This window comes from Mesoplodon densirostris, chromosome 2 (genome assembly GCF_025265405.1).
Source record: "Mesoplodon densirostris isolate mMesDen1 chromosome 2, mMesDen1 primary haplotype, whole genome shotgun sequence".
NCBI classification, from domain to species: domain Eukaryota; kingdom Metazoa; phylum Chordata; class Mammalia; order Artiodactyla; family Ziphiidae; genus Mesoplodon; species Mesoplodon densirostris.
Genome location: NC_082662.1, coordinates 179,212,210 through 179,235,734, shown reverse-complemented (window position 1 = coordinate 179,235,734; position 23,525 = coordinate 179,212,210). Strand labels below are relative to the sequence as shown.

Sequence of the window (23,525 nt, the reverse complement as noted above, 5' to 3'; positions counted from 1 at the left end):
CAATAATGCACTTTTCCAACTAGAGTTAATTTAATGTTGCTTAACACTTAAGAAGAAAACAAAAATAATTATTAAACTAGGAACTATATATTTTAAAGGGCATTCATACTTCTGTTGTTTTCATGTGGTATAACCTTTTAAAGAACTCCCTACTCTCTTGGAATGCCAGAAGTTCTCAGTGCTTATCTTCAAAAGTAATTAAAATAAAATCCTATAATTCAGTGTATTTCCCATAACAACTTAATATTATGAAACTGCCAACCTTACCTTATGAAGAATATTAAGAATACTCTTAATTTAAATAAATAGCCAGAAACACCTGTAGTCAGAGGAGACGGATTGTAAGCCTTGGCCTTGACACATCGTTAAATGACCTTGGGCAAACTCAACTGTGTTCTCTAGTGTTCATTTCACTTTGTAAACTGGAGTCAATGATCTTATAGTGTATAATGTCTAGAATTTTGGTAAGAATTAAATCAAGTAATGCACATGAAAATCACTGGGTCAAATGTAATACACAATACAAAGGAAGTTACCATAGAAATGATGTCCAAAGCTGTAAGAGGGTGTAGAGAAAAGGGAATCCTCCTACACTGTTGGTGGGAATGTAAATTGGTACAGCCACTATGGAGGACAGTGTGGAGGTTCCTTAAAAAAACTAAAAATAGAGCTACCATAGAATCCAGCAATCCCACTCCTGGGCATATATCTGGAAAAGATGAAAACTCTAATTCGAAAAGATACATGCATGTTCACTTCAGCCCTATTTACAATAGCCAAGACACGGAAGCAACCTAAATGTCCATTGACAGATAAATGGTTAAAGAAGATGTGGTACATATATGCAATGGAATATTACTCAGCCATAAAGAAGAATGAAATGATGCTATTTGCAGCAACATGGATGGACCTAGAGATTATCATACCAAGTGAAGTAAGTCAGAGAGACATATACTCTGTGACATCACTTATATGTGCAATCTAAAATATGACACAAATGAACTTATTTACAAACAGAAACAGACTCACTGACACAGAAAACAAACTAATGGTTACCAAAGAGGAAAGGTTGGGGGAGGGATAAATTAGGAGTTTGGGATAAACAGATACACACTAATATGTATGTGTGTATATATATATATATATATATATATATAACTGAATTCTTTTGCTGTACACTGGAAACTAACACAAAATCGTTAATCAACTATACTTCAATTAAAAAAAAGAAACGATGTTCAAAGCCTGTATTTAGGAAGACAAATCCAGCAGTTGTGTAAAGGCTGCATTGAACAGGGAGTGACAGCAGTCCCACAATGAAAAGGTCATCTCAACAGTCCACATGAGAATAAATGTGGATCCTGAACTAGGTCGATGGTAGAGGAAATGGAAACATAGGTGATTTAAGAAATGTTTTGGGAAGGTTGAATCATCCAGCTTTCCTGAATCGGTGGCTGTTCTGGTGTTGGGGAAAGAGATTCAAATACCCTTCAAAAATTGTAGGACTTAATTGGATTTAAAACTCTTCAGTGATTTGCCATAGAACTGGCCTGTGCTGACCATTGCAGATTCACCTTCTGAGATTTCTATTCCCATTTTACATTCTGGTCAAAATCCAATAGAAAGTCTTTCCCTTGCTTCTCTCTCAAATAGGGTTACAATATGCTTCTATGTGCTTAGTCTTTTCTTTATGGACTCACTTCTCATAGTGTATTGTAACAGACGTTTCTTTTTTATATCTCTCCTACTATACTACAAGTTCCCTGAAGGCAAAGACTCCATCTTATTTTTGAAGCAATGACTTGATGACTGATTGGTTGAAAAGAATAATCCAAGATTTTGGTTCCAACAAGAACCAGAAAAATGTTCCCATTATTAAGTTATTGTCTCTCAACTCTAAACCTACCCTTCTATATTTGGCTTTATGACAGTGGGGCTGGGACTCTGCCCTCTACATTCCTGCTTTACCAGCTGATTCTATATTGGGCTCTGCCAATAGGGGGCGCCAGAGGGTGATTAAAGAACTGAAAGGAAAAGGGAAGGGGCTCCTTCCTATTTGCTTCCTGTTTGCTTGCTGATTACATGAGCTTCTCTGCAGCAAGGATTCTTCACCTTGTAAGCAGTAGATCCTTCTCCCTTAGGAGCAGATGATTCAAGTATGATATTTTTCCAACACTTGGAAAGCCAGCTTCATCTCATGCTTCCTCCTACAGACACCTGCACCAGCTGACAGGTGCCCCCTCCTTGGATGTCTGGGTCCCAACATCACAGGTGCTCCCCTCTAAGTTTCTAAGTTTAATAATTCAAGCCATTTCTCTTTGTTGCCTCAGTCCTAAGGGTATTAGCTCTTTCCTGCAGTTGCCACCTCTATGATATCTTCGAGTTCTCTTTCATCTTTTCAGTTACCTAGTTAACAAATTTACAGTCAGGCAGTAATTATTTATATTTAATTCTTTCTATTAAAATAACTGGTGTGGGACTTCCCCAGTGGCGCAGTGGTTGAGAGTCCACCTGCCGATGCAGGGGACACGGGTTCGTGCCCCGGTCCGGGAAGATCCCACATGCCGTGGAGCAGCTAGGCCCGTGAGCCATGGCCGCTGGGCCTGTGCATCGGAGCCTGTGCTCCACAACGGGAGAGGCCACAACAGTGAGAGGCCCGCGTACCGCAAAAAAAAAATAAATAAATGAATAAATAAATAAAATAAAATAAAATAAAATAACTGGTGTGGTTTCTCTTTCCTGAGCAGACCTTGATTGCTACAGAAAATGAGGATGATGTTCACAGAAAGAGGGAAATAGGAAAATCGTAAAGAGGGTAATAATAGATTTGCATCTGGGCTCACTGAATTTGTCATTTTGTCTTTCTCACATCATATTATATATTGATTGTAAAAAGTAATTAGAAAATAAAGATGAGCAAAAACACAAGAATCATCCATAACCTATCCCTGAGATAAGCACTGTTAACTTTCTTTTGGTGTTTAACATTCCAGACATTTTTCGTGCACATATAAATGTAAAAAAGATTCCATGTACTTAAAGAAAAACAGAATCATACTAGGTGGACTGTCGTGCAATCTGCTTCTTTTATTATCATGAACCTCCTTCCTTGTCTTTAAATATACACATATAACTGCCAGATTTGTCTTCCCCAAGCATGGCTGTGGGTGGTCCATCTTGGATAACTTTCTGTTTTTTATTGTGCTTTATGTTTAACACAGTACTTTCACATACATGATTTCACTTAATTCCTATGAAATTCTAGAGGTTAATTATTTTCTATGTTTATCAGCCTAACTTACATAAAAGTGAAAGCTTAGGGAACATAGTGACTTGCCCAAGGTCACATAACTTGTAAGTGGCAGACCCAGGACCTGGAAGCCATATCTTCTGACTACAAATGCCATGCTTTGTCCATTCTGTCACATTGCTTCTCTATTTTACTCCAAATCTTCAATGGCTCTCATTGTTTCCAAATCAAAACCCTAAACTCCTCAGCCTAGTATTTAAAGTCTTCCAAAATCTACTGTCAAGCCGACCTTCTAAATTCCCCCTACAAATAACAAAGTCTCCAGCCAAGCCTGACCATGGAACCCTATGCCTTCAGTGTTGGGTATTCTGCTTATTCCAGTAATTTTATTCACCTGCGATGTCTCTGCCATCAGTCTTTGCTTGCTAATATTTTATCTACCACAAAGGAAACAGAATACAAAGTCCTGAAATGGATGAGATGACACATGGGAATTTTGTATAGGTGGCATTTCAAATCAGTAAATTGTAAAATAATGTTGACAAACTAGATAGTTTAAAAAAAATAGCGAATGCCTAATTGATACAAAAAGAGACATGAAGTGAGAGTGTTTGGGAAGTACATTCACCAATCAAGAGAGCTTTTGGTTGCAACCTGTAGAGTCCTTGTCACATCAGCCAGAGAAGCTTAAGCCTGCACAGTTGGAAAAGCAAGGTTTCCTGGGAGGTTTCCTAGCTCTGTCTAACCACTCTTACAGATAGATGGGGTCTTCAAATTATTTTTGTACAACATTTTTACTCCTGCTTTTTAAAAACCTTGCAACTTAGCCATTATTTAAAAAAATTACTTTGTAAAGGTTTTAAATATTTATCCATTCATTGAACAAATTGATTCAGTGTTCACTATTCTTTCCTCCATCTCAGAGCTTCCTTCTAAGGTTACTCTTTCATCCTGAAATACACTTGTTAGACGTTCACTGAATGATATTCTATTCGAGGTAAATGTATGAGTCTATTGAAGGTAAATTTTCTCCATGTTATTTTATATAAATATAATTAAAGACTGAATTCCAATTATCAAAAGTTAATTTTTCTGAGAAAAAACCCCACAAATGTCTAGATTTCCTGTCTCATTCCTTAAAACAAAATCAGTCTATTAATGTAAGATCAGAAACCATAAAACTCCTGGAAGAAATGTTAGGCAGTGAGCTCCTGGACATTGCTCTTGGCAATAGCTTTTTGGATCTAACTCCAAAAGCAATGGCAACAAAAACAAAAATAAATAAATGGGACTAAATTAAACTAAAAAGGAAGGAAACCATCAATAAAATAAAAAGTCAACCTACTGAATGGGAGAAGATATTTTCAAGTCATATATCTGATAAGGAGTAAATATCCAAAATATATAAAGAACTCATACAGCTCAACAACAGAAAAACAAACAATCCAATTAAAAAATGGCAGAGGGTCTGAATACACATTTTTTACAAAGAAGACATACAGATGGCCAACAGGCACATGAAAAGATGCTCGGCATTACTAATCACCAGTGAAATGCAAGTCAAAACCACAATGATATATCATCTCACACCTATCAGAATGGCTATTATCAAAAGGACAAGAAATAACAAATGTTGGTGAGGATGTGGAGAAAAGGGAAACCTTGTGCACTGGTGATAGAAACATATATTGGTACAGACACAATGGAAAACAGTATGGAGGGTCCTCAAAAGATTAAAAATAGAACTTCAGCAATTCCATTTCTGGGTATTTATACAAAAAAAAATAAAAACAATAATTTGAAAAGATATATGTATCCCTATGTTCATTGCAGCATTTTTTACAATAGCCAAGATACGGAAGTAACCTAAGTGTCCATCTATGGATGAATGGATAAAGAAGATGTGGTATATATATAAGGAGTACTACTCAGCCATAAAAAAGCATAAAAATTTGCCATTTATGACAACATGAATGGACCTTGAGGGTATTATGCTAAGTGAAATAAATCAGAGAAAGACAAATACCATAGGATTTCACTCACATGTGAAACCTAAAAAACAAAACAAATGAACAAAAGAAAACAAAACCAGACTCACAGATACAGGGAATAGACTGGTGGCTAAAAGAGGGGAGGGCTCTGAGGGATGGGCAGAATGGGAAAAGGGGTACAAATTTCTAGATATAAAAGAAATAAGTGTGTAATGTACAGCATGGTGACTAGGGCCAGTAATATTATGTTGCAAATTTGAAAGTTGCTAAGAAAGTAAAAAAATAGTTGTCATCATAAAGAAAAAATTTTGTAACTGTATATGGTGACAGATGGTAACTAGACTTATTGTGGTGATCATTTTTAAGTGTATACAAATATTGAATCATTATGCTGTACACTTGAAACTAATAATAATGTGTTAATTATACTTCAAGAAAACAAAAACCAAAATCCAATCTATATTTAGATATAAGGAGTAGAGCCAGAAAAGTGCTGGAAGAAATAATTGATGTGTTATTTTTAATATGATCACTAAAAGAATTTCCATAATATATAAAAAGCATAGATAAATTAACAAGAAACAATCTAAAAGAAAATAGTCTAAAGATATATTCTGTACTATACACACACAAATAGCAAATATATATTAGAAATAAATAAATGAACAGCCTGACTTATAATGACCAAAATTTTAATTAAAACAATAATATACCATTTAAAATATTGAACTAGCAAAGATTTGAAAGATTTTTGAGTCCCAGTATTGATTAGAGTTTTCAGAATTAGAAATTCTTATATACTATTTTAAGAAGACAATTTAGCAATCTCCAAAAATTTAAAACGCACAGAATTGGATTCTGCACTTCTAGTACTAAGAATAATCTTCCATATGTTTATTGTAAAGATTTTTTTGGAGAATTGCTTTTGTAATGAAAACTTGGAAATCACTGATTTTGCCACCAATAGGAGACTGGTTAAATAATACACGATACACATCCATGTAATAAAATATTGTAGAGTCATTAAAAGAAATGAGGGGTGTGTGTGTGTGTGTGTGTGTGTGTGTGTGTGTCCAAATGGCCAAAGAAAATTTGAACAATATAATTCCTTATGTAAGGGAAACTATAAATAGAAAACATCAATGTTACATATATTAAAATGAATAGTTATGTCTATCGATGGGAATTATACACATGGGTAAGTCATAAAAAAGGGATACATAACCTTTGTAATATTCTGTACTGTTAAAAACTTTTTAAAAAATTATTTCTAATTTAGACAGTCATTAAATTTTTATATTGTAAGGCCAAGTCTCAATGACATCAACTTCATCCATGGAAGTCTTCCATAAATATTCCAGACAGAAAGAATCCCTGTCTCCTGTAAATATTTTGGTAAATATTTATATTTCTCACATTATATTGCTCATTGTTTTGTTTGCTTAGTTTGACTTACATCTCCTATTATAGTAAAAGTCCTTGGTAATAGGGCTCAGATCTTACAGTAGATATGAACACTATCTGTCAGCTATTATCCATCTACCTATCTGTATCTATCTATCTATCTATCCATCCATCTTCACATCCATACTGTCTTTCCACATAGTACAAATTGATTGCATAAAAATTCCTTCACCTTTGAATCAATGCCCTTTTTTCTTAGTTTACTCAATCAGCTTAATTATTCATTCTAAAAAAATATTATTTATGGTACCCTGCTTGGAATGTTCTTCCATATCATCCATCAATTCAAACTATCTCAGATTTTATCCTTCAAAACCTGACTCAGTTTTTCTGAATGCTTAGTTATTTGAATACTTGGAAGGTTCATCACTTATTTTTACTTTTACATCATTTAGAAGGTGTTTTAATATATTTTTGTCTTTTACTGAACATTGATCCAATCTTTTTCTTTATTTAGAGGCTGCTTTTGAAAATAAAACCCCAGGCATTTTTGTCTTTCTTAAAATGGAAGCTCCCAGTGGGAGATCATTTTATTACGTATTTTGTAAAGTCTTAAGAAAAAGTGTTTGGTGGATTTTGTAGATGGAGGTTGGATTTTGTGGGTGGATTTTGCCATTTACAAGATTACAGATATAAAATAAAGGGGAAATACGGAAGAATCTTTATTATACAAGCCAAACTTGTTATGAGAAGAAAGCAAATGCCCAAGATGGCCTTATGTACACCCTATCAGTAAACAGGTTGCAAAACACTAACATAAAGGTTGTCCCTATTGTAGGAAATCTCTTTTGTAACTCACATTGGTCAACAAAGTAGTCTAAATAAAATATTATGTTAACAGATGAACTAACCAGAAGCAAAAATAAAATATCATGTTAACAGGTGAACTAACCAGAAGCAATCACATGAATAGTCTTGTCCTTACTAGCTTATTTTTTGTTTTGTTTTCTAAAGTCATAAACATCTTACCTGTTTATTAGGGCAGATCCTTTTTAACAGGATGGTATCTAGAGGCAACATTTAAACAATAGTTGGGAATTACTGAGGGGAAATGATTTGGGGGCTTGGAGAGAGCAGAGACGAACATCTTCAAGATGGGATAGGCAAGTTGGCTTCCCGCAATTTAAAGAAAATATCTGCATAGGTCAAACTCCGTCTTTGATTTGAGCTAAATGGATTTCCTTTCGTGGTGATAGAAGAAAGAGGAGGCAAATGATGAAACAGAAATTACATGCCCTAACCTCCCCAGAAATACCGTAGTGTTGTGTCTATAACTATACGTGGGGCTCTATGGAGTCCCAGAATGAAAAAGAACTCTGTGTCTACATTCTATTTCCGTCCTTACAAATTCCTGATTTTTTTTTGCAGCTATCTAAGAAAAATTTGATATTGTTGTTGTCTAAGCACATTTAAACTTCAGCTGAAATAACTGCCAAGTGATTCATGCCTATGTAGGTGAATATAACGATTGTATCTGGAGCCCCAGCGCACCATTTTCATTTCACTTTAAATAAAAAACAAAATGTATCTATGTCAGTTAGTGCCCTTCTGCTGTACTCAGAGGTATCAAACAGGCTACAATTATGATTGTGAAATGATTGTGTCACATTGGAGGAAGGTTTATTGCTTTTGAGTCTGCTAGGCAGTAACACATTCTGTTTCATATTACTCTTTATATCATTGTTTGGCTGTGACTAGAATAATCAAATGCCATCAAATGCTGTCAAATTCAATTTACAGTATTTTTCATTGAAGCAGGCTTTCTGCATTATATTTCTTGTTTTCCCTCTCTATAGCTGCCATGGAATAGTCACTGTAATCATAAGCATTATTTACAAAACCAACAGAGTGAAGCCTCTTCCTGGTCTATAACAGATACTTTATTTCCCTTTATTCAGAATAGGAATTTGATGTGCTTTTCTCATACAATTAGCATTGAGTAGATGAAAGAAAACTATTCCAAAGATGGGCATTGTAAAGGCTGCACTAATGTGTTTAATGTAAAATGTAAATTCATATTAGCCATTTTTACATGTTCATGTGTATTTGAATCAGAAATGTTATTCTTCAAATTAATGTTTGCTGAGAAGAAAACATTTGGCTTGCTCATTTATGGCAATGTGATTTACAAAACCAGAAATGCAGTAATACTTTCTCCCTTCATAATTTTCCTTACGTTCCCATAGCTGAAGATTGGTCTGAATGAAAGGGTTTCAATATCTGAAGTTATAAGAGGAGCCTAAACTAAGTTTCACAATGTGTCCAGGGCATAGGACTAAACAAGGGAAGGCATGAGGCTGCAGGAGAGACTAACAAAGGATGCTGAAGTGAGATGAGGATCTGAGAAAAAAATGTGTTGGGCTTTGTATGCCTGATTTAAATAGATGGCTTTTGGAATGGGGTTTACAGCTGCAAATTTTTTTCTGCCGGTGTCTGTCTTAGAAAGTGTCTTTTCCATCTCAGTGCTATGATCTGAATGACTGTGTTTCCCCCAAATTCATATGTTGCAATCCTAACCTCCAAGGGGATGGTATTAGGAGGTGGGGCCTTTGGGAGGTGATTAGGTCATGAGGGTGGGGCCCTCATGAATGGGATCAGTGCCCTTATAGAAGAGACCCCACATGGCCCCTGCTGCTTCTGCCATGTGAGGACACAGTGAGAAGATGGCCATCTGTGAGCCAGGAAGTGGGCCCTCACCATACAGTCAATCTGTCAGCACCTTGATCTTGGACTTCCCAGAATCCAGAACTGTGAGAAATTAATGTTTGTTGTTTATAAACCACACAATTTATGGCATTTTTGTTATAGCAGCCTGAATAGCAAACTCTCAGTTGAGAGGTTCTCTGGCCCCTTCCCTCTGTTTTTGTTTTACTTTCTCCTTTCCTGCTCTCTCTCTTCCTCCCTCTCCCTCCATCTCTCCCTGTCTGTCTCTTTCTCTCTTTCCTCTTTCTCCTCATTATATATTTGAAGAAAACATTAATTTAAAACTATGTCCATGCTGATCAAATGAAAACTGTATCAAGTAGCACAATACCCTTCAAACCAAAATGCCCATGGAACCACCATCTCTCTCTCTCTCTTACTCTCTTTCTCCCCCTCTCATTCTCACTCTCACTCTCCTCACTTTTTCTCCTTCTCTTCCTCTCCCTTCTCTCTTTCCCTCTTTTCTTCTTTTAGGTGGCTACACTTAATTAACTCTGCATATCATGGTGAAAAGAAGCTGCATTAACACCATCTAGCCAGGTGAGTGGAAACCTCAAAACAGAAGGGGAACTGCAGAGTGAAAAGTGCCATCTTTTAAGGATGAGAAAAAGCCTTTCCAATCTCCACATACTAGGTGGTGGGATATAATTAGAATTTTTGTCCTAGACCTGGTTCTTCCTCTGGAATGAGTATGTCTCTTGGTCAATGAACCTCCAGAGGACAGCTCTACCTTTCCATCAAAGGTAAGCCTTCTTGGGCTATGAGGTCTCATCTTTCAAAGAGGGCTCAAACAAAAATGTTACATGGTAGTTGTGGCTTTTTTCCTTGGATAATGTGTAGAAGTTTCCAATACCAATTTTAGTTTCTAGTAGGTGCTTCAAAACACATGAATTCCCATCAATTCCCTTATGGAAATAGAAAATGTATTTGATTCTACAGTCCTGGAATAGTACACATTCTTAAATAATCAACAATAATAGTAATAGTCAATGTTACCTGTGAATAAAGTAGTTGATGATGACTCCATTTGGTTTTTTAGGTGGCATCCATTTAACCACTATGCAAGCTGATCCCAGTGCCTTAAGAACAGGAGAATTTAGATCCATGGGGGCTCCTTCAGCTGTTTTGACAAATATCCTACTGCTAACTCCACAACCTCCTTGAAAAAAAAGAAAACCAAGACCTTTAATAATTTGTCAAGCAGCGAAAAGAGTTACATGTACACACAGAAGGGTACGAATATGACAATTATTTTATCTGAAATTTTGTATACACACAAATTTTGTAAACATACTTTAGACTAGTATTTAAATCTCTTCAGGATTTGAATATTTAAATAAGGAATCATTTTTGGGAAATCCATTAATTAACCACATTTTTATACAGGCATAGACAATAAAGCTTATGCTTGTCTGAGCTGAGGTTTCTCTAATTTACTGCAGTCATTCTAGCCAGAAAGTGAAAATGTGTTTCAATTTCGTAACTGTATGTGTGACCTGAACATCATGTCTGCTCTTAATAGTATCTTATTTTTGCTAATATTTAAAAATAATGACTATTTCCTCAACACACAAAAGTCAAACAATGAATTTGAAGGATATTGTTTCTTCACAGCATAGCTTTAGGGACATGGAGAGGCAGAAGTTGATTTTTGCATTTAAATCAAGAAAACCTTAATTTAAAGCTATTTCCATGTGGATTAGCTGAAGAGTGGATCAGGGAAAGCAATACTCTTCAAACAAAATGTCTGAGTCTGGTTTGTAGAGACAAGTGGGCAAACTGACTCAATTTCAGAGATGAAGCATAGCAAAATCGCAGACCCCCTAGTCCTAACCAACTCTACGGGAAATAGTATTCATTTGGAAACAGAAGTTCTTAAGGACAGGAGTTTCATGTTGAGTATAAGGTTGATAAATTTCTTTAATCTAAGGTGAAGCAACTTGTTTTGAGTTATACTTCTTCTCTCTTAGCAGTTGGGTGTTATATATTATATAACACCTGGAGGTATACAGGAAGTGAGAGGGGCTCTTCCTTAAGACCACACAGACAGATGACGACTTCATTGACCACTAGCCTAAGCCATGAATCTCAAGGTGACAGGTTAGGTACACGAGACAGGTATCAGGGAAGCACTGTAAAATATGTTGATTCATTTGAGTGTAACTCAACTTCTAAATAATGTCTCCCTTCCTACTCTCCCACCCCTAAATAAAACTGAAATAGAACCAAGGTGAGTACATTTCCTATGAGATTTTTGTAATGCCTATTTTGTTTTATATTACCAATGATTATTGTATGTGCTCTAGGTGTTTTTCTTTTAAAGGGCCTTATAAAACAAGACTTTGCAAAACCACCATTTTCCTATATTTAAATATTCATGATTTAATGTGCAGAAATGCATAATGCTTCACGCAGTGCCAGGCTCTGATTTGTCTGGGTAAACAGTCCAGTACCAATAAGAAATGAAATGTTAGTCTTTGTATTTGAATTGAGAATCTATTCCTTTTTAAGGAATTTTTGTTTAAATAAAATACTTTTAATAAAAAAACCCTGGACAAGTGTCTGAAAGACTTTCACCATTTTGACATGCTTGTATCCTTGTCTCATACTGTGTGGATGGAGCCAAATTTTCCAGAAGGATGGACTGATGATGACCAGCAGAGAAGATCAGAGGTGCTACACTTCCAGCGTTGAGTAAGACACTGTACTCCACAGGTATTTTGGGAGTGAGGATCCCTTTAAAGAGAGAGAGAATAAAAACATGTATGTCTGTTTGGTCAACAAATGTTCCTCTTTTAAGAAAAATGTACGTTTCAAATTTTAAACTTAAATGTATACTAGTGCTTAATATAGCGATTAATAACTGCATGAAACTTACGTTGGAAAACATTAGAATGCCTATTCCAAAAGTAAGAAATGTTTATCACCCATTTTCGAAAACAAATTAAATATAATAATACTATTCAAAGATATACTCTACAGGCAAATAAAAACGAAGGCCTATTTCAAGGCAAATAAATACAAGGCAATTAGAAATGGTCATATATTTTTCCTAGGCTTACTTACTCTTAAAGTACATAAAAAAACCCACCAGTTTTGCTTGTGACAATAATTTTTCTGTAGGCATTGTGTATGCATCTCATCTGACACGGATCCTTGACATAATAGCCCATGAAGTATCCAAATCATAGTCTACCTAGAGAATTCCCAGTGCATTAATTATTGAGTCAGGACAGTCCACTCTGTCAGTGAGACTTATGGACCTAAATGTATATGAAATTTGGGATCAAAAACTGTCATCTTTCACAATGCCTCCTAAAGAAAGAAGGTCCGGTCAGTTTAGCCTCTTCACAATCTATTCATAGAATTAAGTGCCTGTAAGGTTTATTTGGCCATGAACAACATGCACACTTTCTTAAGGAGAGATTATGAGCCTTGAATGAAGAATATATTGAAACTTTAGGCCCACTAAAGTTTCTCATTGATCTGACAGCTTCTAACATGTGGGCTTCGTTACTTACCTTTGTAATACTTAAATAAGTTTCTTTGCTACAGAAACAAGGAAATCTACAACACAGGACTAAAGAATGAGGTCTAAAGAATGAAATGTGGTTTTGCTTTTGGTAGCTACAGCTCCAATGTATGAGGGGCAGAAGAGCTAGTAAATACCAGAGGTGTTCAGTATTTTGTGTAGGATGGATGAAAACAAGGAGTCTCTGAAGGAAATACTGATCCTCATCAGAAGGACTCATCAGTCATTTCCTTTGGAAAGGTGCTAGATGGTGCTGAATTTGGCAACCCAGGCTGAGAATTTTAATTTTAAATTTACAGCATCCTAATTAAACTGTTGCTTTTGTCCTTACAGCTTAACTTACTGTTATTCTATCATCGATTCCTAAATTCTTCTCTCTGGCTTTATACCTTTCCTCATGTTCCAGATTTGTATTTTGAACAGCCTCCTTCCCAGAGACCTCCATCTTAAAAGGTCCAAAAAAGAATTACACTATTTTCCACTCCCAAACCTGTTATTCTTCTTTGGTTTCCTCTCTCCATTTCCCTACGCTGGAGGCCTTGGAGTAAGACCCTTAGAGTAGACCCTGCCTTCTTCACTCTCAAGCTCAAGTGACAAGTATATTCTATCATTTGTTTCTTCAAGAAGTTTGGGTTTTATATATAATCAGTGAACAATGGATTGAAAACATGTGAGCCAGGAAGTAGGGTTACCAGTTGGAAAGTGGTTGCATGGTTGTAGCAATAACAAAACAAGAACAGCATTTCACTGCATTCCTGTCTTATGCCAGGCAACACACATTATCTCATTTCACATCACTAGAAAGTCAACTTCATACAGCTGGGGACTTTGTTCTTCTCTTGAAGGTAGTTTCAGTGCTTAGATTTTAGTACAGAGCAGTAGCACAAATGTTGATTGAATGAATGAATGAAACCACATGACAATATTGTAAGGTAAATATCACTACCATTTTTTAAAATGAGAAAACCAAGGGCCAGAGGAGAAACCTGTTGCAGATATCACACAGATTAATTGGGGTGGCCAGACTTGAACTCAGGCCCATTTGATACTAAAGCTTCTCTCTCTATATTTATGCTGTCTCTTGATAATAAAGACTTGGATTAGGACAACCGGGGGAAAAAGTGAAAGGATAATTTTGAGAGAACATGCATAGACAGGCAGAACAGGTCTTGGAGACTGATTAGATACAGCGAAAACAGTGATGGAGGAATTAGAATTACCACTGATGGAATGAAATTATAGGTAAATACTTAAAGTTCTGAAGAGCAGGTTTCCCAAACCAGGATACACACACCCTGGACATTTGTGGACTTTTGTCCAAGTATTTTTGGAGAAAAGGACAAACATGTCCCTCTTTCCCAAAATCAATTTGACTTGTAAAATTTGTGAAATACACAACTCCCCTGCCCAAGCTAGGGAAAACCAGCAGAATCCCGCTATCCCTTGTTCACAAAAATTGGGTGTGGATTTTTCTCCCTAAAAAGCACAAGACTAGAAATTTTTATGTGTAGTGAGTGATGGGAACTTTCTCTACTCAGTTTTTTTTTAACTCTATCGTCACTTCAGAGTGAACTGTACACCAGCCGAAAAAGTTTATGCAGACATAACCAGTGTGTTGAACAAGTACAGATACTATTCGTGGTGCAGTCCAAACACAATTTAATTTTTGTCACTTACTATTGCTTTAAAATGAATTTATTATGTGTAATCTTCCTCAGACATGGGATGAAAAGTTGTCTAGGACCATGATGCTTCTGCTCAGTCTCAGGTAATAGACAATTCTATGTTATTTTTTTCAGATATCACAACAAAGATTAATATCTAGAAAATTTAAGTAAATTCATTTTCTCTTTAATGGTATAGTGAGTACATGTAATGAGCTCATTTAGAAGATATTCTTCAAGGCTTAATTCTCAATTGCAAGACAAAACTGGGAATGTTTTTACTGCTCCCAACAAGACTGCTATAATTACGAAGTTTGAGAGTTGTATGAAGGGGGTTGATTACAGGGAGCGTTGGAGACTCTGAATTTATTAATAGGTGAGGAAAACTTAAGTACTGTATTAGAGGTAAAATAAAGAGCAATATAATCAGGTTCCCCCCCCCCCACCAAAGACGTTCTTTGGGGAGAATTGCTCGAGGTAGTAAAAGAGATTGAAGAGTGAATCAGTACCCTCTTGGTTTGCAACTTGACCTTTCACAGCAGGAAGATATGCTTATGGGAATATCCATCCAGAGTATCTTGGCATGTCACAGCATCCCACCTCAGATTTGGGGCATTTCTCCTTATCGTTACCCTAACATAGTCTATAAAGCAGTGGGAATAAAAGGTTGCTGTTTGTACACACATATATATGATGAAATGAAGAGAGGAAGAATTGCCTGGACATTGGGGTCGGCTTTCTTCAGACTGACTTAATATCCTGAAATACAACCGCATATCATGCTTTAACTAAAGAGATTAATAGAAAATGCACCCCTGAATGATAAATTATACAATACATTATTTGGGGGATGGAGACAAACACATTGGAATTCAATGCCAAATTTGCATGAATTTTTAAGATAAAAAGCAAGACCTTAAAAAAATTGCAAGGTTATGGTGATTGCTTCAGGTTTTTTCCAAACCTCCTGGGATTGCATGTTCATTCTGTCTTCTCTGATCTTAGGGTAGAACTTGTAGAAAAGTTTGACAAACACACATTTGAAAAATATGCCATGAGTCTTGAACTAGATAAACCACAGAATGGAGTTAGATCAAATCCCTCTTCTACCTTCATTTGTCCCTGGTAAATTACCCACCCTCTATGGATGCCAGTCTCTTCACCTGTAAAATGATGACACTAATAGCCACATCTTAAAGTGCTGAAAGGATTAAATTAAAAAATGTATGTAAAGCATTTTAGTTCATTACTGCAAATAGAAAGTACTGAAAAAATGACAGACATCTCTACAAAAGGAAATGGAATGAAATGCAAAAAAACCCCCCAAAACCCAGTTATGACACTGTTTTCATGTGTCTTCTAACACTTCTGAACCCATCTTTATATAAAGCTGCTATTCTAATTACAATTACAGCAATGCTACATTGAATCAAGTAAATATCTTTATAACTATCTTGTTACCTAGTTTTATTTTTTACGTATACTTGGATGTGGTCAACTTGTCTTCCTGTAACGATATCCTAGTCTTCATTCTCAGCAGTAATTTAGAGTGGTCTTCCCTTTGATTTGTCTGAGGTTGCACCTCATTATATGTCTTTAGTCTGTACCTACTGGTCTGCTTCCAGTAACTTCTCTGCTTAAAAGGACAGGACTCCTAGGAGGTCAGGGAACAAAACTGTACTTCCACCACATTTCAAATATAGACATAATCTTGATCATGGCTGGTCAAAGCATGAACCCAGAAAAGGTAATTTTCCACATCTTGGTTAATAAATGTCCTTTATACACACCTATGAGGTGTTGAAACAGAAAACGCTCCTTGAAGCTGTGAACATGTCAAGCACTGACATGCATTTATTTAGGAAGAGGGCCCCCTCCACTGTCATAATTTATAGGACAGTGACATGAAAGCCTCCTGTGTTCCTGCAAACCCTAGACCATCTGCAATGAGTCTGAAATGACCTAGCCCCCTGGTATTCTGATGACTAAATGAAATGAAATGGGCATATTTGTTAAAGTCAGCTGGCAAGCCACACGACTTGGTTAGTTCCTGAGTTCATAAATTTATGTCAGAGCCAGAGGAGCAGTGGAAACTCATGTGAACCAATTTACCCGAAGTGCAAATGGCAGTTTTGTTATTTGGTGTCAAAGTTACCAGTTGCACGATGACAAGCTGCCATAACACATTTTCCTGTTCACTAAAGAACAAGGATTTCGTTGGTTAATATTCCTTGCGAGGCTCCTTTTCATAATTTACAACAACTAGATGCTGATAGGTTATTTAACATTTATGAAGTTAAGATGTAATCAGAAAAACCCTGATTATCTTTACAAATAAAAAAGTTAAATTATTCAACTTTTTTTTTCCTCTGTGGCTTCATTTCACAGCAGGTGAATACTTTACAATGGGACAAGTCAATCAAATAGAGCTTTTCTAAAATCTTTTTTTAGGAGCTGGAACAAGAACAATTCTAAGAGGAAAACTATTAATTCGGTTTGATAGCCACGTTTGCTTCAAACCACGGGCTATGCTTCACATAATGCTTTTAACAAATTAGCCCAATGTCTCCTTTTTAGAGACAGGGGTATCTTGGTTATGTCCTTTGGGGGCCATGGAAGTGAAACCAGACCCTCTTGAACACACATGCATACCAATTGTATGGAAATTTTACGTAGTTTGTATAATAGTTATCATTTTATGTCTCTTCTACCCAACTAGATGGTAGAGTTCTTGACAAGAGGGACGATGTCTCATTCATTCTTCTTTTTAACTCTCAAAATGTCGCATCGTGCCTCACTCCTGAGAGGGGCCCAGTAAACATTTTCACGTTTGTTAAAATGAATAGATGAATCAATCCACTCAAATGTAAATGAATTACATCCTATGAAATTTTAAGCTGCAAACAAAATGATCCTACTGGGTTACTGTATGAACTGCCCTTGAACTACTTTGTCCTCATTTATGTTTGCTGTATCTATGGCAATTTTTTTTTTAAGTTTTGAACTGGATCATAGTATAATGCAGAAAAAAAATCATTTGCTTTATGTACTGTTTAGTGAAAAAATATAGTACAGTGGATTTGCTCATAGAATTTGGAGTCAGATTCATTGTGGGTTGACTCTGACACCTATGTGATGAATCACCTAGGGAAAAAAGCTTTTAACACCGAAATTGACTTTTCTCATTAGCAACACAGGGAGAACATTGGATGTACTACACGTTGTTATGAACATTAAATAGATATGTGTTAATCTCTTGGAAAATGCCTAGCACATATTAGAACACAATAAGGTGAGATAAATTTATTAAACACCCAAAGCAAAGGCAACAAAAGCAAAAATACACAGATGGGACTACATCAAACTAAAGAGCTTCTGCACAGCAAATAATGAATAGAATCAATAGAATGAAAAGACCACGTATGGAATGGGAGAAAATATTTGCAAACCACATATCTGATGAAGGATTAAATATCCAAAGTATACAAGGAACCCCTGCAATGCAATAGCAAACAAAACAAAACAAAACAAAACATCCAATTGATAAATGGACAAAGGACCTAAAAATACATTTTTCCAAGGAAGACATACAAATGACCAACAGGTATATGAAAAGGTGCTCACTATCAATAATCATCAGGTAAATGCAAATCAAAACCACAGTGAGATATCATTTCACACCTGTTAGGATCCCTATTACCAAAAAGACAAGAGATAAATGCTGATGACAACGTGGAGAAAAAAGAACCCTTGTATATCACTGTTGGGAATGTAAGCTGGTACAGGCATTATGGAAAACAGTACGGAGGTTCCTCAAAAAATTAAAAGTAGAACTACTATATGATCCATCAATTCTACTTCTGGGTATGTATCCAAAGGAAATGAAATCATTATCTCAAAGAGATAGCTGCACGCCTCTGTTCACTGCAGCATTATTCACAATAGTCAAGGATTAGAAACAACTAATGTCCTAAATGTCCATTAATGGATGACTGGATAAAGAAAATGTGATATATATACAATGGACTATTGTTCAACCTTAAAAAAGATGGAAATCCTGCCATTTGCTACAACATGGATGAACCTAGAGGGCACTGTGTTAAGTGAAACAGAGAAAGACAAATACCTAATGGTATCACTTATATATGGAATCATTAAAAAAAAAGTTGAACTCATAGAAACAGTAAATGCTGGTTGTCAGGGGCTGAGAGAATGGGGGAAATAGGGAGAGGTTGGTAAAAGGGTGCAAACCTTCAGTTATAAGATGAATAAGGTCTGAGGATCTATTGTATAACACGGTGACTATAGCAAAGAAAAGAAAAAAGAGGAAATATATGAGATGATGAATGTGTTAATTAAATCAATGGTGGGAATCCCTTCACAATATATACGTGTATCAAATGATCACATTATACACTTTAAAAATATCACCATTTTATTTGTCAATTATACCCCAGTAAAAGTGAAAAGATAAGTGAAGTAATGTAATATGCAAAATAAACTACAAATCACTGAAATGAGTTTTACATTTTCTTCTGAAACTCACCACTACTTGTCACTTGGCTATTACCCTTATAAGAAACCCGAAACAATTACCAAATGTTGAATCATCCCAATTAATGCAACATGAATTCTTTAAAAAGCTTAATGCCAATTTTGACTTTAAATGGATAGTATCTGATGTAATACACTGCAGTTGATGAGTTCACCGAACACCAAGATGCTTAATGTCTACCCGCAGGCCATATTGTGGCTAGCTACCCTTTAATCAAAACTTGATTAATAAAAATCATTTATATTCCTAAGCAATATTAATTTAAATGATTTCTCAGTAGAAGAATTGTTGCCAATTCTTTTCTTTAATGGAATAAGAGATAAATGTGACAGGAAAAGCACCATTATTTCAATATTATGCATTAAGCCTAAATAACTCACCATCTTTAGTGAGAAAAAGCGGGTGTTGAATCCAATGATATTGCTAATTAGAAGATGATTAAGGGCTAGGATAGATCAAAACAGAGTCATCACCTTGATAAATTAGAAAGTCCCATTATTACCTTCAGAGTTTAAATAATTTTGAATGTTTGGATTCTGAAATGGCATGGATGCCTATCTCCATTCTTAACCTGAGTAAACCATTTATGTCCCATGAAGTATTTTCTTTTTCATTTTTCTGTAAGTTTTCAACCACTAAGGTAACATACATCCTTTTTTCTCTTTAAAGTGAATGTGTAAATTCTGACCCAAGGTTCAGAGCTTGTAAAAGATGAGAAGAAATGTTTAGGAATAAACTAATCTGGTTTACGTTGTCTGTAGATTCAAATAAGAACAGCCGGCATATACCCAGTGCCCACTGAATGTGGGCTTCTATAGGAAATCAAGCGTTTGAATAATTTTAAACAGCAGAAAATCCAAAATTTATTTATATTTGCCTGAATGATAAATTTTAGAAGCTTACTCAACATTTTGTTTCTTTAATACTTTAGCAAACATTTTATAAGGACATGTTGTTTGTGTATCATCTGATTTGAAAGTACAAATGATGTACAGAAGAGCGGAAATCTTGGGGTTTTTTTTTGAGTTCGGAGGGTTTTGATAATCTTACCGCTAACGTTTGTCAAGTAATAATGAGAGAGAGTAAACCAGGATTTACTTGGGAGGTAAAAGAATGTCTACAAAGGGCTTAAAATAGTCTTTGAATAATCTCTCTGTAGTTATTTGAGAAATGACTCTTTTCCTTTCCCACCTAACTAAAATCTTCCTGGACCTGGAATCTAGTTTTGCTAAGTCATGTCTATTCTTTCTGCACTTCTGGATGGGTCAGTAAAGGCTTCTGGTTACTAGTTCCCTCACGCCTCAGGAGATAACTATTGCCAGGTAGATATTTTCCCTTCAGGGGCTTGTCATTTTCCACCATTAATTCTTCTGGTCTTGACTTGCCCCACACAAAAAATTTTCTCCCCAAATCTTTTGGTTTTCCCCAACACCTAGCTCTGCTTCTTGGCCCTCTCGGCTACTATTTGAAAAAACCATGTTGCTCTATCGTAAATCTAAAAGACTTTGGGCAATAAATGGAAAGTAAGATTTGGATTTAAGAGTTAAGCCAAAGACAGGAAGGAATTGCTCTTATAAGGCAGCAGAAGAGCGCAGACCTGAATTTGAATTCAGGCTGTGTGACCTTGAGTAAATTATATTACTTCTTCAAGATTCAAGTTTCTTATCTTAATATTTTGATAATGATATTACTTGTCTACCAGGGTTTGCATGAGAATTAACTGCAGTAAGGCAGGGAAAATGCTTATCAAATTGTTTGGCACATACTAGGAATTTAAAAAATGGCAAATATACACAAGTAATGTTAATGAATATGATATTTATCACAATTTCTCTTCCCCTGAATATTCTCATATATTCTCTGGCCTGAACCCATTTTACTAACAGGATTTATAAACAATAAGGCAATTTATAGATAACATTGATAATTAACAATGTGTAAACTGAAAGCCCACATAATTGCATGGGTCATTTTCTGTTGCCAGGCAACCACAGAGATAGTTTTCTCCCAGCAACTTACCTGTGTAAGGTCACTCTGTCTTTACTGACCACAAAACAAAATACGGGTGAAAAAAAATCAGTTAACCACTATTTTGGCTTTGGACATTCAAGGGAAACTGGTTTGATCTGCATTTTCAGAGATTTATTGTAATTGACCACTTTTGACCACCCATGATGTGGGTGATCCATGGTTACTAAACTTGGAGCACATCAATGTCATCTGCCGAACTTAACTCTAGCCCAGGACATTCTTATTCAGTAAACTTGGGGTTGAGAATCCGTCTTTGCACAAGCTTTCCAGGTGATCCTAATGTTCACTTAGGTTTGGGAACTACAGGTATGGACTGTTTTGTCCATTTTTCAGCTCTGTGTATGATGTAATCACTTTGTAATGGCAGGAGGGTATGATGAATACCTAGAAAGCTCTTGATTGTCAGCAAATAAACAACCTCCAGTTGTAACAAGTTTGTTTTCTTCCTGTTTAAAATATATATTTGTGACTATTCAGGAACAGAAAATGTTTTTATTATCCAAATCAAAACACAGCATGAGGTATTTTCCAATAAAATCAACTGTAGATTATACACAAGTCAAAATCATCTCCCTGTTTACTAAGTTCAAAATCCTTCTAGGCACCAGGAAAAAAGTTTAATTTAAGACTTTAATCTTTCCATATATTACAGGGTTTCTGTAATGGATTTTGTGCATCTGAAACTAAAAGATTGACAGGCCTGGATATTATGGATTTATTAACCACTGGTTACATGGTCAGAACTAGTGTGTAAAGCATTTCTACAATATCCCTTAGGCTGGACTGGAATGAACAATTTCTACAAAACTGAGGTAGACAAGAGTTAAGGTGACATTAAAAAAGCAAAACTTGTGCCTTATTTCACAATGATCCTTTTCTAAATAGAAACATACTTTAAACATGAAAATATGGTATTGAACTCAAAGAAAAAAATGACAAAATGCTGGGAAATTTGAAAGAAATCTTAAAAATTTACAAACCCAATCTTGCAATATGCAGTTTTATCATTTTGAAAGTGGAGGCCTTGGGACCTAGCAGATTTTGGGGCAAATACATATTTATTTATTTAACATCTTTATTGGAGTATAATTGCTTTACAATGGTGTTTTACTTTCTGCTTTATAACAAAGTGAATCAGCTATACATATGCATATATCCCCATATCTCCTCCCTCTTGCGTCTCCTTCCCACCCTCCCTATCCCATCCCTGTATGTGGACACAAAGAACCAAGCTGATCTCCCTGTGTTATGTGGCTGCTTCCCACTAGCTATCTATTTTACATTTGGTAGTGTATGTATGTCCATGCCACTCTCTCACTTCATCTCAGCTTACACTTCCCCGTCTCCATATCCTCAAGTCCATTCTCTACTTCTATGTCTTTATTCCTGTCCTACCCCTAGGTTCTTCAGAACTTTTATTTTTTTATTTTTTTTTAGATTCCATATATATGTGTTAGCATACGGTATTTGTTTTTTTCTTTCTGACTTACTTCACTCTGTATGACAGTCTCTAGGTCCATCCACCTCACTACAAATTACTCAGTTTCGTTTCTTTTTATGGCTAATATTCCATTGTATATATGTGCCACATCTTCTTTATCCATTCTTCTGTCAATGGACACTTAGGTTGCTTCCATGTCCTGGCTATTGTAAATAGAGCTGCAATGAACATTGTGGTACATGACACCTTTGAATTATGGTTTTCTCAGGGTATATGCCCAGTAGTGGGATTGCTGGGTCGTATGGTAGTTCTATTTTTAGTTTTTAAGGAACTTCCATACTGTTCTCCATAGTGGTTGTACCAATTCACATTCCTACCAACAGTGCAAGAGGGTTCCCTTTTCTTCACACCCTCTCCAGCATTTACTGTTTCTAGATTTTTTGATGATGGCCATTCTGACTGGTGTGAGGTGATACCTCACTATAGTTTTGATTTGCATTTCTCTAATGATTAGTGATGTTGAGCGTCCTTTCATGTGTTTGTTGGCAATCTGTATATCTTCTTTGGAGAAATGTCTATTTAGGTCTTCTGCCCATTTTTGGATTAGCTTGTTTGGTTTTTTTTGATATTGAGCTGCATGAGCTGCTTGTAATTTTGGAGACTAATCCTTTGTCAGTTGCTTCATTTGCAAATATTTTCTCCCATTTTGAGGGTTGTCTTTTTGTCTTGTTTATGGTTTCCTTTGCTATGCAAAAGTTTTTAAGTTTCATTAGGTCCCATTTGTTTATCTTTGTTTTTATTTCCATTTCTCTAGGAGGTGCATCCAAAAGGATCTTGCTGTGATTTATGTCATAGAGTGTTCTGCCTATGTTTTCCTCTAAGCATGTGATAGTT

General features: G+C 35.8%; 1 protein-coding gene across 1 annotated transcript in view; it reads right to left on the bottom strand.

The window, feature by feature from the left end:
• USH2A (usherin) overlaps nt 1–23,525 on the bottom strand; it is a 790,488-nt gene that overhangs the window by 113,867 nt on the left and 653,096 nt on the right. Inside the window, exons 58-59 of the mRNA XM_060088664.1 lie at nt 11,986–12,144; nt 10,405–10,567 (exon numbers count right to left, since the gene is read on the bottom strand). Of these exons, the coding sequence (XP_059944647.1) occupies nt 10,405–10,567; nt 11,986–12,144 (322 nt within the window). The remainder of the gene's footprint in view (nt 1–10,404; nt 10,568–11,985; nt 12,145–23,525) is intronic.